Raw genomic sequence first — 17,764 nt, 5'->3', positions numbered from 1 at the left:
TTCCATTCTTCTTTTTTTTTTAATTTTTGTTATAAATTTCAGTTCTGGATTTTTTTTTTTTTTTGAGTGGTTACCATTACTTTATGTAAAAGAGAGTTTTATATTTAGAGTATTCCATTTTGTTCAGCATGCTACTTTTCTTCATTCCCCTTTGCCAGTTCATACCTGTACTCTCTCCCCTTTTATGTTTTTGTTGTCAGAAATTTTTCCTATTTATGCCGTGAGTTGATTTCTGTGCCATACCAGCTAGTTGTCTTTTTCGTCCTTTTTTTAAGTGTTTTTTTTGTCCTTCTTTACCCTGCATGTTATCTTTAAGTATAGAGTGTCCCATTTGATGTAGGGTTTGCCCTTTCCTGCTTCTGTCTGTCTGTTTGTAATACTACTCATGGTTTTGTATTCTTTTGCTTTTTTGTTTCAGTTCGAATAGCCTCCTTCAGTATTTCTTGTAGTGCAAGTCATGTGTTAGAAAATAATCTCACCTTCTGTCTGTCTGGAAGTCTTTATTCCTCCTTCATGTCTAAAGGCTATCTTTGCTGGATATATTATTCTTGACTCATATTTTCTCTCTTTCAATAGTTTGAATATTTGATCCCACTCACTCCTGTATAATTTCTGTTGAAAAATCTGATGATAACCTAATGGGCTTTTCTTTGTAGTTTACCATGTCTTTTCCCTGGATGCCTTGAGGATTCTTTCTTTGTTCTTAATTTTTGACAGCTTCAATACAATATGCCCTGGAGATGGCCTCTTGAGATTGAGATAATTAGGTGTTCTATTTGCTTCTTGGATTCGGGGATCAAGTTCTTTCCGCAAGTTTGAGAAGTTCTCACCAAGTATTTGTTTGAATATACTCTCTGTTCCCTTCTCCCTTTCTTCTCCTTCTGGTATGCCCATCCTTCTGATATTGCTCTTTCTGATGGAGTCAGAAAGTTTTTGTAGAGTTCTCTCATTTTCTTAAACTCTCAATGCTCTCTCTTCTTCCATTTGAGTCATTTCCAGATTTCTACCTTTTATGTCACTGATTCTTTCCTCCATCTGGTCAGCTCTATTACCTCAGGTGGCTATTTCTTTTTCTTTTTTTTTTTAAATTTTATTTTATTAAATTTATTGGGGTGACAATTGTTGGTAAAATTACATAGATTTCAGGTGTACAATTCTGTATTACATCATCTATAAATCCCATTGTGTGTTCATCACCCAGAATCAGTTCTCCTTCCATCACCATATATTTGATCCCCCTTACCCTCATCTCCCACCCCCCACCCCCCGCCCCCCTTACCCTCTGGCAACCACTAAACTATTATCTGTGTCTATGAGTTTCTGTTTCTCATTTGTTTGTCTTGTTCTTTTGTTGTTTTTGTTTTATATGCCACATATCAGTGAAATCACATGGTTCTCTGCTTTTTCTGTCTGACTTATTTCGCTCAGCATTACTCTCTCAAGATCCATCCATGTTGTCACAAATGTTCCTATATCATCTTTTCTTACTGCCGAATAGTATTCCATTGTGTATATATACCACAACTTCTTTATCCATTCATCTATCGAAGGACATTTTGGTTGTTTCCATGTCTTGGCTCAGGTGGCTATTTCATTCTTCATTTCTTTTATGGAGTTCTTGATCTCCAGAAATTCTATTTGGTTCTTTTTTAAAACTTCAGTCTCTTTGGTAAAATGTTCACTTTATTCTTTGATTGTGTTTCTGAGTTCATTAAACTGCCTGTCTGTGTTTTGTTGCATCTCATTGAGTTTTTTTAAGAATTGCATTCTTGAAATCTCAGTCGTTTAAGTCACATATCTCCATGTCTTTAAGTTCATTTTCTGGAGACATTTCATTTTCTTTCAGAGCTGCCTTGTTACCTTAGTTTCACGGCAGTTAATGAAATTATTATTTCTCTTCCTAGGCATCTACAGGAGTGGATTCTGCAACAGGTTGATAGGAATTCTTTGTTTTGCTTTCCAGTAGGTGTTGGTGGAATGTTTTATTTTCTCTTCCGCTGCAGCCTTAAAATCTCTCTTACTGCAGTGTTACATTTTCTCTGTACTGTTCCAGCTTCTTACGCATTTGGTGGGGAAGTTGTGCTTCTTCTCTGTGAGCAGGTGGCCTGGGTGTCAGGGCACCGCCCCCATGGGTGGATGTGGAGAGCTTCTGAAGTTCCAAAGCTCTTCCTGTACCAGTTTCAAAGCCTGTGGGTTTCAGTGGCTCTGTTTATCCCTACAGGCAACCGCCCAGATAGGTGGGGGCAGGAGCAGAGTGGGCTTTGAGAGGTGGCACTGAGCAATGGTATTGACCACCAGCACAGCCAGTCCTGCACCCAAGTCTCCTTCCCCTTCACCGGAACTAGTTGAACAGAGCGTCTGTGGCTGTGGGGCTGCAGTTCTCAGAACTGCAAATACTCTATTCTTTTGGTGTGACACTGCTTTCATTCTGCTTCTAGCACTGGGCAGATGGTGGTGGGGCGAGCTCTGGGAGAGTAGGAAGGGGGTATGTAGGCTCTATGCCTGTCTTCTGGGCTCTCCTTGGCAGTGAGGGCTTAAACCACTGTTCTCCCCCTTCTTCCCTCAGTGTTTGCTCCAAGGTCTCTGCTGTGAGCATTGGGTTCAGCCGTGTTATATTTTGATCCCGTAGGTGGGACTGTGGGCCATAAGGGGAGCGCTAGCAGTCTGAATTATTTCCTCTCCTGTGGCTGGGGTAGCTGCAGAATGCATGGCGCTAGGAGCTCTGAGCTCCGATCTGAGACCTTCCTGTGGCCTGCTTGGCTCACGTCTCTGCAGTCCCCCCTTCCCTCCTTCTCTGCTCACCCAATTTGACCATCTTTAGATGATTTCAATTGCGCATCTCTTGGTCTTGCCTGTCTGCTGCTCAGGGAGTCATTTGTGGAATTATAGCTGTTCAATGTGTTGTAAATTCCAGGGGAGATTTCAAGAGAGTCACCTCACACTGTCATTTCTATGAAGTCTTTTCTTTTTGTTTTTTTGCATCAGTTGAAATGACAGTGTTTTTTACCCCCTTCATTCTATTTATGTGGTATATTACACTGATATTTGCATGCTGAGCCAGTCTCTATCCCTGGGATAAATCACAGTTGGTCATGGTTTATAATCCTTTTACTATGCTTCTGGATTCAGTTTGCTATTGTTTGTAGATAATTTTTGCCTTTATAAATATAAGGGGTATTTGTCTGTAGTTTTCTTGTCATCAGGATCATACTGACCTTGTACAGTGAGTTAAGAAGTGTTCTCACCTCTTCTATTTTTTGAAAGAGTTTGAAATGCCAGTAGTAATGTCCCTATTTTTATTTCTGATTTTAGTAATTTGAGTTTTCTTTCTTTTTTTCCTTAGGCTAACAAATGTTTGACAAGTTTGTTGTTCTTTTTGAAAAACCAACTTTTGGTTTAATTGTTTCAATTTTTACGATTGTCTATTTTATCTCCATTCTGATCTTTATTATTTCCATTTTTTGCTAGCTTTGCATTTAGTTTGCTCTTCTTTTTTTAGTTCCTTAATTTGTAAAGGTAGGTTGTTTATTCTAAAGTCCCACTGACACCCCTTCCCTTCTTCTCCTTTCTCGTCCTTCATCACCCCACCCCTTCTCCTTCTCCTTCTTTGGCTTACAGTCTCTGGATTTATTAGATCAGAATCTCCAAAGAAGTTAGTTCTCAAGTAAGCTTGCCAATCTAGTTGATGGGCACCCATGTGAAATTTCATCCTTTAAGTTCATTAAAATTTTATGGAATTACATCTAATGTTTCCCTCTTAGTTTTGCTTTCATTGTATTTCCTAGTTGTTGTATGTTATTTTTTAAAATTTATCTCAAAGTATTTAAAAATTCCACTTGTAATTTATTTGACTCATTGGTTGCTCAAGAGTATGTTATTTAAGTTATATGTGTGTATTTTCCAATTTTACTTCTTGTATTGATTTTTAGTTTCATTCCATTATAATTAGAAAAGATTGTATATTTCCATTTTATTTAATTTTCAAAACTTGTTTTTGATGTATCGCAGTCTATCCTGGAGAATGTTCCATGTGCACTTGAGAAAACTCTATATTCTGCTGTGTTTGAGTGGAACATTCTATTAATTAATGTCTGTTGGACTTAGTTGGTGTACAATGTTGTTCAAGTCCTCTTTTTTCTTATTGATCTTCTGTCTGATTGTTGTATGCATTATTCAAGGTGGAGTATTGAAGTTTCCAACTGTTATTATAAAGTATTTCTCCATTCATTTCTGACCATTTTTTTGCTTCATATATTTTGATGCTTTGTCATTAAGTGCATACATTTTAATAATTCTTATCTCTTCTTGATGGATTGACCCCTGTATCAATGTATAATGTCCTAAGTTTAGCTGTTTGGATTTTGTGAAGTTACATTTCAAGATGTTCTCTTGGTTCCTTTATAGATCACAGTTGGAGACATTGGAATACTCTTTAAGATTCGTATTGGTCATACCAACTCTGGACTCTCCCCTTCTTGGCACTGTAAAGAGGTAAAGACGTATCAACACGCCCATCCTTTGCAAATCCTCTGCAAATTCTATTTAGGAATCAAACCTCAAGGGGGCATTGCATGCCCATTGTGAGGTGATGGAGTCAGACCTGAACCTGTTTAGCCAGTGTGTTCCTTAAGGCAGTAATACCACATGCCTGCATTAATCCCTAATTAATTGAAGGAAGCACCTTAACCAAACAATTCTTTCACCTCCTTGCAAAGAAAATATAACACTTGGGACTCTGGATTAATTTGCATTGCTTCTTGATATGGTTGCATTAGTGAGAAAAATGTAACTATGTGGATGTTATCTGCTTCAGAAGATAATGTTATCTGGTCTATTGTAAAAATAGACCATTGTGTTGGTGAAATAAAAATCTACAGACCTTGAATGCCAGATCTCAAATTTAGTCTGCTCAAGCTAACCAAGATAATGCCCCCTGAATACTTTCAGGAGTAAAAAAAATGCTTAAATTTTCTACATTGTTTAGAATTTAAAATTTTACTTATTACCATGATTGCCAATAAATGCAGATATTTAAAATTGGAAACAATTCAGCTTGTCATTCATTTTAATATATGATATATTTCCATCTTTTGTCATTTCACAACAAATGATCTTTAAACGAGTTTTCAAAATGCAAGGAACATCTAATTAAACTCCTGATTTGCTTGGAAAACTTGTTCAATAGTTTTATAATATGTGAGAAAATTGTTAAAAGATTTGTGGATGATGAACACAGTTTTTATTCTATTAGCAGAAACATATAATTGTTAATGCCATCTTGTTTGCATTAAAGTCACAAAAAGATCCTGAGGCAGAATGGAAAATAAAATTTACTTTGTGAAAATACAGAAGGTAGAAGTTTCAGAATTCAAAGTTACTGCATGGCTTCAATATGAAATAATTCTCTCTTTTATACTATATAGAGCTTTTTAAAGTATGATATTCAAATTGATACTTAAGTGATCATATATAATAATAATATCTTTTACATTTTTTCTCCTATTTAAGTAAACAAATTTGTGAAAATTATCATTAATCCTCCTACCATCTCATTTGATTGATAACAAATAAGCAATATTATATTCATTATGAAACTGGAATGCTGAGACAGTGGTTAGGTGATATGAAAAGTTTATATAATATTGGAAAGACATAAAATCAGGCTGAAAATTCCTATTGTTGTTTTTTCTATGGCAAATAATTTTCTCATTGCAAGGTAACTTGTTTGCCTGAAGTTAACCTCACCTGTCTTTAAGTACCAGTGAAGAAGAGATACATATTCTTGATTTTATTTTATTCTGAGTATATAAAGCCTACATATAATTTACTCATTTGGCCAATTAACATGCTAGATTGTGGGTTGGGGATTTTCTGTTCAATTCTTATACAGTTTAGAGTTTGAAATTTAAAATTTGAAGTAAGCCAACTTGTGCCTATAACTTGAAGGAATTCAAATTAAAATACAGTTTAGTACAGCAATAATGATATAACATTTTCACAACCCATAAAGTATTCACATTGCTTTTATGACCTTAATCTTGATTATTTCAAGTATAGTTAAGGAAGATTACAAAATAAGAAATTTCAAATGGTAATTTATTTTGTATTTCTGAAATAATCCGCCTTTAGCCTTAATGAAAATAGCCAAATCAAATACTGGTGGCAATAGCAGACTTGCAAACCAGTGGTAATTCTGTGTAGTTTTCAGGGAGCCCTTCTAAAAGTGAGCTTACACCAGAATCACCCCTGCTGTAAATTTCTGAATGCAAATTTCTGGGGCTTACCAAGACCCACAGAATTATTAAGTTTAGGTATTGAAAACCTACCTTTATAGCAATGTGAATTCTTAAACACATTAAGTTGAAAATGTCTGACTTAAGGCATTTTAAAGATAGTAAGATTAATTTAACAGATACAAATGACACCTCACTGAAGTTTTAAAAAACAGAATAATAGTACCCTATTCATGAAAGCCTAGATTTTAGAAATAGAAAACATAATTTCTACTTTTTGATGATTTTTGACATTCATCTGATCCTACCAGAGTTTATTAACATATTTGTTTAACTCAAAAATAAATTGACTAGACATTATATGGTATAATAGGTACTCAAATAAATAATTATTTCTTGAATTTCATTTATTGCTAAGGACCCAAAAAAGGAACTCTATCAGTTTGAATCTTCAGTGCATGAAATCTAAGTTTGTGCTAATATATTATAAGATCACTTAAAAAAAATCATTACTATAGATTTAGAACAGAGAAGTAATAGATTTTTAAAAATTGGAAATCTGGGGTGGCTGGATGGCTCAGTTGGTTAGAGTGTGAGCTCTTAACAACAAGGTTGCCAGTTTGATTCCCACATGGGCCAGTGAACTGTGCCCTCCACAACTAGATTGGAAAAACAATGACTTGACTTAGACCAGAGCTGCGCCCCCCACAACTAGACTGAAAAAACAACGACTTGACATGGAGCTGATGGGTCCTGGAAAAACACACTGTTCCCCAATTGAAAAAAAAAAAAAGTAAATCTCTCTGTCTCTAAATAGGAAAATATTGATGACACTTAGAAAATTTTGTAGGAAATTGGCATGTTGAACATTTCAATAGAGATAAATTAGAAATAGAAACATTTCAAAATAGAAAAGAAATGCCATTGTGTTTGAGATAGCAACAAAAGAAAGTAGCACCTTTCTTGTCAAGTGTTCAACAACTTTTATAAGAAAAAGTAAAATGATCTTTTCTGAGCCAAGTACCCAGGTTTGGACAAAAATTTTTATTTGACTTTTTATTAAAGTATTTTTATATTTCTTAAAAAGTAATATTGTTGCTGTTGTAGATACAATTGTGGAACATGAATTCTGGAAAACATTTTTATATACCTGTACAACGATGGTTGGCACGAGATCAAGAGGATGGGCAAATCTCTCGAGAATTTCCAGTTTTAAACAAAGGACAACCCATTCTACCAGGTAGGAAAAAATCCAACTGTAGGTAGTACAAATAAAATTGCCTAAATGCTCAAGGGTAGGGAACTTGATAAATATGAGTAAATGAATTAATGAATGAATGAATGATTGAGGAAATGCTCATTTTGTACCTATTACCTTTGCTGGTGTTATAGCTACATTTATATATTTTATAGTTGTTTCATGTACTACCATTCAGGAATATGTTCTTGTCAACTGTTAACACTGTAGGAATGTCAGCTGAAGTGCCTCTTAATCAAAACAAGAAAATTAATTCTTAGAAGGTCGTGAGAAAATTGAATGTCTGATAAACTTACTCCAGGGCTAAGAAATGCAAGTCAATGTATGCTTTCCCCACAGGCTCTGCCTTATTTTTTGAAAATTTATCTATTTGATCAGGAAATGAAAACACCACTACTCAATGAATTTCTAAGCATTTGGCCAAAAGCAGAGGTGTATTCAAACCTTGTATAAATATGGCTGAGAAATAGGTTCTGCTCAGGATTAGACTATCACTGCTCACTGCCACAAGGATTCAGGGTGACTGTCCATAGGAACTGTTTGCTCTTGTGTCTGCCGGCTTCTGTTTTGGAAGAGAATAGGAAAAGGGCATATGAGAATGATTAAATAGGCAATTGATAAAAATAGATTTTTCTCCAATCCAGAATATTTTCTACAAAAATATGATATCTTAGCTTTCTAAAGAAATCAATGATAATAAATATTATGTGACAATGAGGAAGAGCTACACATGTAATATAATCTAACATTAGGCTTAGGTACATACCTTGGGTAACTTTTTTAGGGAACATAGGTTGGTAAAATATTTTCAGGGACTGATGATTCCTTTGTGGTTTTTAAGTAAGATATAATCAACTCTTTGTTAAGTTTCTAAAGTTAAAATACTTTTGAAGCAATATGAATAGTTCCATTTGCTGAAAGGTGAAGGCTTGTATGAGCATTGTTCTCACCAATCCTAAATTTTCTTCCTTATCACTCCATTCTCTTAATCCAGGAGACATTTGCCAGGTTCCCTGTTCCTATCCACTGTTAGCAATGATGCAGAGGTCACTTTTTGCTTCTTTGTCTCTCAATTTAATTGTATAATTCTGCTCAAAGAAGGCATATTCTACAAATGCATATTGATTTCACTTGTCTTCCCTGTAGTACTTGGTACTAGTGGTTTATTAATAAACATTTATATTTTCAGTTTCTCCTCATGGCTTGGAGAAACCGCTCATGTGTTATCTCTCATGTGATAGCTATATAATATTATGTGCTATTTATAAACTTGGTAAGCCTTTGGTTATTTAGGTCAGTGGTAGATATAGCTATATTTAGATAAAATCTGAACTAACCAATACTACTAACAAATCAAATCAGTAATAAAAAAACTCAACAAACAAAAGTCATGGACTGGATGCCTTCATAGATAAATATTAACAAATATTCAAAGAAGAATTAATACCTATCCTCAAACTATTCCAAAAAAATTCAAGAAAAGGGAGGTCTCCCAAGCTCATTTTATGAGGCCAGCATTACCTTGATTCCGAAGCCAGACAAAGACATTACAAAAAAAATTTTAAAAGGCTGATATCACTGATGAACATAGATGAAAAAATCCTCAACAAAATATTAGCAAACTGAATTCATCAATACTTAAAAAGATCATACACCCCGATCAAGTGCATCTTATTCCTGGGATGCAATGTTGCTTCAACACCCACAAATCAATTAATGTGATACACCCCTGTCGTGCGGGGCAGCCTGTGGGGTCTCAGCTTCTGTTCCCCACATAAGAACTCAGGGTGTGACTAGGCCAAAAAGGAACACCCACAGAGCCATAGGTAGGGGAGTCATAACACTATAGTCTCACTGGAGACTGGATTCACACGACCTGCAACCTGCTGTCCGCTTTTTTCTGCCTGCCAACCAATCGACTCACTAGACTTGACTCGACTCACTAGCGCAGCCACGGCAGTTATATCAGTGGCTAACTGGCTAACTGGTTATAGCTGACGGGCAACTAGCCACAGCTGACGGCCATCCACTACCCGAGCCAGCACCTTTCCACGTGAGGCCGAGAGCCTGGAAACTGCACTCTGGGACTCAGTTCCCACACCACATAAACAAAATGAAGGATAAAAATCACATGTCCTATCAATAGATGCAGAAAAAACATTTGACAAAATTCAACATCCACTTATGATAAAAACTCAGCAAAGTGGGAATAGAGGGAACATACTTCAACATAATAAAGACCATACATGACAAACCCATAACTAACATCATACTCATCATGAAAAGCTAAAAATGTTTTCCTTAAGATCAGAAGCAAGAAAAGAATGTCTACTTTCACCACTTTTATTTGTCATCGTATTGGAAGTCCAGAACACAGTAATGAGACAAGAAAAACAAATAAAAGTCATGGAAATTGGCAAGAAAGAGTAAAACTGTCATTATTTGCAGGTGACATGATACTATACCTATATATATAGATATACAAGGTTTAACAATTAAGTTCATGAACGTGTTGCAATGAGGTTGCTAACCTTTTTGGATATTACAGGGATTATTCATTACAATTTTGTACCAACTGAACAAGTTTACTATTTGGAAGTGCTGCAAAGGCTGTGTGAAAAAGATAGAAATGACCTGAATTTTTCGCCAACAATTCATGGCTCTTGCATCACGACAATGCACCAGCTCACAGGGCACTGTCTGTGAGGGAGTTTTTAGCCAGTAAACAAATAACTGTATTGGAACTCCCTCCCTACTCACCTGATCTGGCTCCCAATGACTTCTTTCTTTACTCAAATATAAAGGAAATATTGAAAGGAAGACATTTTGATGACATTCAGGGCATCAAGGGTATATGACAACAGCTCTGATGGCCATTCCAGAAAAAGAATTCCAATGTTGCTTTCAAGGGTGGACAAAGCACTGCGCATCAGTGTATAGTTGCCCGAGGGGAGTGCTTCAAAGGTGACCATAGTGATGTTCCGCAATGAGGTATGTAGCACTTTTTCTAGGATGAGTTCGGGAACTCATTTGTCCAACCTCGCAGATATAGATAGGAGGTCTGATGATTATGTCCGTGAACTCATCGTACAAGAAGTGCTATATAACTCATTGCGAAATATCACTATGGTCACCTTAAAAGTACTCCCCTTGGGAAGCTATGCACCGACGCCATCGGCTAGTCCACACTTAAAGCAATTTTGGAACTCTTTTTTTGGAATGGCCATCAGAGCTGTTGTAGTATTACCTTTGATGTCCTGAATGTCTTCAAAATGTCTTCCTTTCAATATTTCCTTTATCTTAAGGTAAAGAAAGAAGTCATTGGGGGCCAGATCAGGTGAGTAGGGAGGGTGTTCCAATACAGTTATTTGTTTACTAGCTAAAAACTCCCTTTGCTTTTGTTCATGGGTGAGCTCCTTTGGGACCATTTTTGCACACATCTTTCTCATGCCGAGATTTTCAGTTAAGATTTTCCTGTTTCTCTATCTATGTTTACTTGGTCTGCTGTGCTTCTCACAGTCAGTCGACAATTTTGATGCACAATTCGAAAAATGTTTGCAGTGTTTTCCTCAGTTCTGCTTGTTACTGGCCACCCTCATCTGTCTTCATCAGTGATGTGTTCTCTCCCCTCAAAAAAATGTTTAATCCATTTATACAGTGCTGTTTTCTTAATGGCATTATTTCCAAAGACTTGGACTAACATGCCCCTGATTTCATTTCCACTCTTGCCAAGTTTAACAAGAAATTTAATGTTTGTTCGTTGCTCTAATTCAAGGTCAGACAGTCTCACAATGGCACATAAAAACACGCAACAACAATAATGAACGCCACTCAATAAGACACCGCAACACGTCGACACAAACACAGCTGTCCGATACTGATATACCAAGGTTATGAAAACTTACCAAGCTGTTTGTACAGTTCTGGCAATGTAAGCACACAATGGCAAATTCATGAACTTAATTGTCAGACCTTGTATATATCTCTATCTATCTATCTATCTATCTATCTATCTATCTATCTATCTATCTATCTATCTCTATCTATCATCTATCTATCATCTATCTATCTATGTATATATACCATATTTCCCCATGTCTTTTGTTAGTTTTTGCTCCAAAACACACATTAGGGCTTACTTTTAGGGGATGTTTTATTATTTTTTTTCATGTACAACAATCTACATTTATTCATTTATTCACGTACAAAAATATACATTTATTCAAATACAGTCATGTCATCTTCTTCTGGAACATTGTCATAACTCTCCAAATCCCGAATTCTGGCTTGAATTTCTTGTGACTCCATTTCCTGTAGAACCATTGGCCCCAATCTCTCCTGTCCAGCAATAGAGCTCTCCTTAAAAATGAGCACTTCTTGTCCATGTAACCTGCTCATAGTGCTGTGGCAACACAGTTGTCAGTTATTTTATCCCATGAATTCTTCACCCAAGTCACGACCTCTTGCAGGCTAGGCTTCACAAAGTTTCCACGCTGATTTCTCTCCATTCTATTTTCAATAGAGTCATTGATTTCCATGTGTTAATGGTTTTTAAATGGCTTGTTTATTGCAATATCAAGAGTCTGGAGACAGGCAGCCATTCCTGCGTGAATCATTATTTTATCTATTCTTCTCTCTGCAAGGAAGTTCTTCATGTCTTTAGCATAGTGAGTGCTGGCTGAATCCCAGAGTAGCAGACCTTTTGGCCACCTTGCAAAACAAGTGGCAGCATTAAATCGACCCACTTCCTTATAACTGCTTGTGTGCACCAGGCTTTTTCTGTTTCAAGAACATAAATTCCTGAAACACGTTCAACCTTTTCTTTCTTGCCATTAGTGATGATTAGAGGTGGGGCTTTCTTTCCACCAGATGAATTGCCAAAACACAGGTAACACGTGCACTTTCGTAACCAGTGGAGGGAATGTAGATTGACGAGGCACCCCTCTGATCAATTGTCATTTGAGATCCTTGGCCTATAAACACTGCAGTTTCATCCATAGCAATCATGTTGGGGAGTTGGTATTTAGAAAAGTCGATGCCATCAACAAAGGACTTGAATGCAAGTGCACATTTAATAACTTCAGTATCTTCCAGCTTAAACAGTGTTGTCGATCTTAGAGACAGTTCATATAGCTGAAGGAAGCCATCCAGCCAGTGTTGTGAAGCTTTGAATTCTTCTGGGGATATTTCTAACTGTGGGGCCATTGCAAGGGCAAATGCTTGAATATCAGCCCTGCACACAACCAAAGCCTTTGCTCTCCTGTCAGCAATTCATTCACAGATGATGTCTTCCAGCTCAGGAAATAATAGTTGCCGACCTGATCCACACGTGTGCTTCTTAGCATTTCTCTTGTCCACCCGTTGACTGAGGTTATTGTACTCTGTTTGCCATTTTTGGACCGTTCGGAGATCCAACTTCTTCTTTTTTCAGAAAGCCGTAAGATTCTTCCCCAGGAGTCCTGCACAATTTCTTTCTTGTATTCGATGGAATAGCTCTTTCTTTTTGCACTCGTCTTATCTGGGGGTCAATATATTATTTCCTTTAAATCTACCATTAAATCAAGATTGAAGATTTATGTTACGAGACAGGAGTGGCAACAAAAATGATGACAGTTAAGAATGATGGTCCACACAAAAGCAGGCACCAAACGAAAATTGCAGGCACCAAAATTCAGGAAATGTTTCTTTATTTCACACAAGTGCATTAAAAAAGTACGTCTGTTACAACACACAACACATTGAATTATGAAGATTCATATTAGATACAACCATGTCTATTTGTTATCAAATGCGTACATTATTCGTGCATTGTGTCTGTACTCCGATTGGTCATTTGGCAATAAGTCTCGAGTTCATGTGTTTACATAGGCATTTACCTCTTGTCCAAAGGTGCCCACTCTGGTATTTACAAATCCTTAGTTATAATTTATATTATCATTTATTTTAAGTGTTAATGTCAATAATATTATTTATTTATATTTAATTATATATTAATATTATTATTTTAGAATTCAATATGTCTGTCTTGTGTTGCAACAGATGTGCTAAATGTGTCTGTCTGTCTGATGATCTTAACTGGGCTTATTTTGGGGGTAGGGCTTATATTATGAGCATCTTGAAAAATCATGCGAGGGCTTATTTTCTGGTTAGGTCTTATTTCCAGGGAAATATGATACATATATACATACATATACATATATACATATACATATACATATACATATACATATACATATACATATACATATACATATACATATACATATACATATATATATGTATTTAGCCAAGTAGGTAAAAGACCTGTACTTGGAAATCTATAAGACATTGAAGAAAGAAATTGCAGAATTTACAAATAAAATGAGGTATATACCATGCTCATGGATAGAATTAAAATCGTTAGAATGTCCATACTACCCAAAGCAATCTATAGACTCAGTGCAATCTCTATCAAAATACCAAAGTCATTTTTCACAGGACTAGAACGAATAATGCTAAAATTTATGTGGAACCCAAAAAAATCTCAAATAGCCAAAGCAATCTTGAGAAAGAAGAACAAAGTTGGATGTTTCCATCTACCTGATATCAAACTGTACTACAAGGCTATAATAATCAAAATAGCATGTTACTGGAATAAAAACAGACATATAAATTAATGGACTAGAATAGAGAGCCCAGAAATAAACCCACACCTATATGAGCAATTAATCTATGACAAAGTTGGCAAGAACGTACAATTGGTTAAAGACAATCTCTTCAAGAAATGCTATTGTGAAAACTGGACATATACATGCAAAAAACTAAAACCAGACCAGTTTCTTTCATATACAAGAACCAACTCAAAATGGATTAAAGTCTTACATGTAAGAACTGAAACCATAACACTCCTAGAAGAAAACATAGGCAGTAAATTCTTTGACCTTGCTCCTAGTAATACATATATATATATATATATATATATATATATATATATATATATATATGTATGTATGTATGTATCTTCTAGGGCAAGGGAAAGAAAATAAAAAAATGGGACTACCTTAAACTAAAGAATTTTTGTACAGCAGAGGAAACCATAAACAAAACAAAAAGACAACCTACTTAATGGGAAAAAGATATTCACTGATTATCCATCCAATAAAGGGTTAATATCCAAAATATATACAGTACTCATACAATTCAAAACCAAAGAAAACCAAACAATTAAAAAAATGGGCAGAGGACCTGAATAGACATTTCTCTGAAGAGGACATACAGATAGCCAATGGACGTACGAAAAGATGCTCAACATCATTAATTATCAGAGAAATTCAAATGAAAACCTCAATGATATCTATCACCTCACACATGTCAGTATGTCTATGATCAAAAAATCAACACACAAGTATTGGCAAGGATATGGAGAAAAGGGAACCATTGTGCACTGTTGGTAGGATTGCAAATTGGTGTATCCACTATGGAAAACAGTTTGGAGGTTCCTCAAAAATTAATAATAGAACTCCCTTATGACACAGGAATTTCACTTCTGGGTATGTAGCTGAAGAAATTCAAAATATCAATTAAAAAAGATATATGCATCTCTCTGTTTATTGCATTATTACTAACAATAGCCAAACTGTGGAAGCAACCTAAGTGTCCATCAATAGAAAACTGGATAAAGAAGATGTGGTGCATATATACAATGGAATATACTTGGTCATGAAAAAATGAAATCTTACCATTTGTGATAACATAGTCATACCTAAAATGTATTATGCTAAATAAAATCAGTCAGATACAGAAAGACAAATAGCATATAATTAGACTTATATGTGGAATCTGAAAAAAAAATCAAAATAAATGAGCAAACAAAATATGTATAAACAGAGTCATAGATACAGAGTAAAAACTGATGTTTGCCAGATGGGTGGGCACTTTGGTGGCTAGGTGATAAAGGTGAAGGGATTAAGAAATACAAATTGGTAGTTACAAAACAGTTATGGGGATGTAAAGTACAGTATCCGTAATATAGTCAATAATATTGTAGTAACTATGTATGGGTACTAGACTTACCTGGGGGATCAATTAGTAAATTATATAAATGTCTAATCCCTATGCTGTAAAAAAAATGTTAACTCAACCTGAGTGAGCATAAGTATATTATTATGAATTCTTCAGTAAACAAGATCATTCAAAACAATAAACAAAAGTGTTTACCTGGTTTACAAGTATACTATTGTGTGTACCTGAAAATTATGTTTTATAATTATGGAATTATTTTCCTGGATAGCATAGGGGTTGCTAAGAAAATCTGTTTAAAATGGGCTTTCTCAAGTTTTGGGAGGAATTTTTAAAAAAAAATTTTAAATTGTGGTAAGGAACACATAACATTAAATTTAATGTCTTATACATATTTAAGTATACATTCTGGGAGTATTAAGTACATTCACATTGTTATGCAACAGATCTTTAGAACTTTTTTCATCTTTTTAAAAATTAGTTTCAGGTGTACAAAACAATGTGATAGTTAGACATTTACACCCTCACAAAGTGATAACCCCCTCCCCCAATCAGAGGGTACTAACCCCCTGATATCATATAAATCTGTTATAATTCCATTGACTCTATTCCCTATGTTGTACCCCATGACCATATATATATCGTGTTTCCCTGAAAATAAGACCTAGCCATTCAATCAGCTCTCATGTGTCTTTTGGAGCAAAAATTAATATAAGATGTGGTATTATATTATAATATTATATTATATTATATTATATTATATTATATTATATTATATTATATTATATTATATTATATTGTTATATTATATTATGACCCAGTCTTATAGTAAAATATGACCTGGTATTGTATTATATATTATATTATATTATATTATATTATATTATATTATATTATATTATATTATATTATATTATATTATATTATAGACTAGGTCTTATATTATAGTAAAAGAAGACTGGGTCTTATATTAATTTTTTTTTAATTAAATTTATTGGGGTGACAATTGTTAGTAAAATTACATAGATTTCCGGTGTACAATTCTGTATTACATCATCTATAAATCCCATTGTGTGTTCATCACCCAGAGTCAGTTCTCCTTCCATCACCATATATTCGATCCCCCCTACCCTCATCTCCCACCCCCCACCCCCCACCCCCCTTACCCTCTGGCAACCTCTAAAGTATTGTCTGTGTCTATGAGTTTCTGTTTCTCATTTGTTTGTCTTGTTCTTTTGTTGTTTTTGGTTTATATACCACATATCAGTGAAATCACATGGTTCTCTGCTTTTTCTGTCTGACTTGTTTCGCTCAGCATTACTCTCTCAAGATCCATCGTGTTGTCACAAATGTTCCTATATCATCTTTTCTTACTGCCGAATAGTATTCCATTGTGTATATGTACCACAACTTCTTTATCCATTCATCTATCGAAGGACATTTTGGTTGTTTCCATGTCTTGGCCACCGTAAACAAAGCTGCAATGAACATTGGAGCACACGTGTCTTTATCTCTAAATGTTTTCAGATTTTTTGGGTAGATACCCAGGAGAGGGATTGCTGGGTCATATGGCAATTCTATTCGTAATTCTTTGAGGAACCTCCACACTGCCTTCCATAACGGCTGCACCAGTCTGCATTCCCACCAACAGTGTATGAGGGTTCCTTTTTCTCCACAGCCTCTCCAACCTTTGTTATTATTTGTCTTGTTGATGATAGCCATTCTGACTGGGGTGAGGTGATATCTCATTGTGGTTTTGATTTGCATTTCTCTGATGATTAGTGATGTTGAGCATTTTTTCATATGTCTATTTGCCATTTGTATGTCCTCTTTGGAGAAATGTCTCTTCAAGTCCTCTGCCCATTTTTCAATTGGGTTGTTTGTTTTCTTGTTGTTGAGTTGCATGAGTTCCTTGTATATTCTGGATACTAGCCCCTTATTGGAGGCACTGTTTGCAAAAATTTTCTCCCATTCAGTTGGTGGCCTCTTTATTTTGTCAATGGTTTCTTTTGCTGTGCATAAGCTTTTAAGTTTCATATAGTCCCATTCGTTTATTTTAGCTTTTACTTCCATTGCCTTTGGAGTCAAGTTCATAAAATGCTCTTTGAACCCAAGGTCCATAAGTTTAGTACCTATGTTTTCTTCTATGCAGTTTATTGTGTCAGGTTTTATGCTTAAGTCTTTGATCCATTTTGAATTAACTTTGGTACATGGTGACAAATAGCAGTCCAGTTTCATTCTTTTGCACGTGGCTATCCAATTCTCCCAGCACCAT

At 35.4% G+C, this 17,764-nt stretch overlaps 1 protein-coding gene across 1 annotated transcript in view; it reads left to right on the top strand.

The window, feature by feature from the left end:
- Nucleotides 1-17,764, top strand: part of RP1 (RP1 axonemal microtubule associated) — a 247,901-nt gene that overhangs the window by 124,122 nt on the left and 106,015 nt on the right. Inside the window, exons 5-6 of the mRNA XM_074318846.2 lie at nt 4,405-4,491; nt 7,341-7,473. Coding sequence (XP_074174947.2) covers nt 4,405-4,491; nt 7,341-7,473 — 220 coding nt within the window. The remainder of the gene's footprint in view (nt 1-4,404; nt 4,492-7,340; nt 7,474-17,764) is intronic.

The sequence above is a fragment of the Rhinolophus sinicus genome, chromosome 7 (assembly GCF_057876585.1).
Source record: "Rhinolophus sinicus isolate RSI-liver-muscle chromosome 7, RSI-T2T, whole genome shotgun sequence".
Classification (NCBI taxonomy): Eukaryota; Metazoa; Chordata; class Mammalia; order Chiroptera; family Rhinolophidae; genus Rhinolophus; species Rhinolophus sinicus.
Note: the sequence above shows the minus strand (reverse complement) of the source record. Positions and strands in the feature narration are given on the sequence as shown.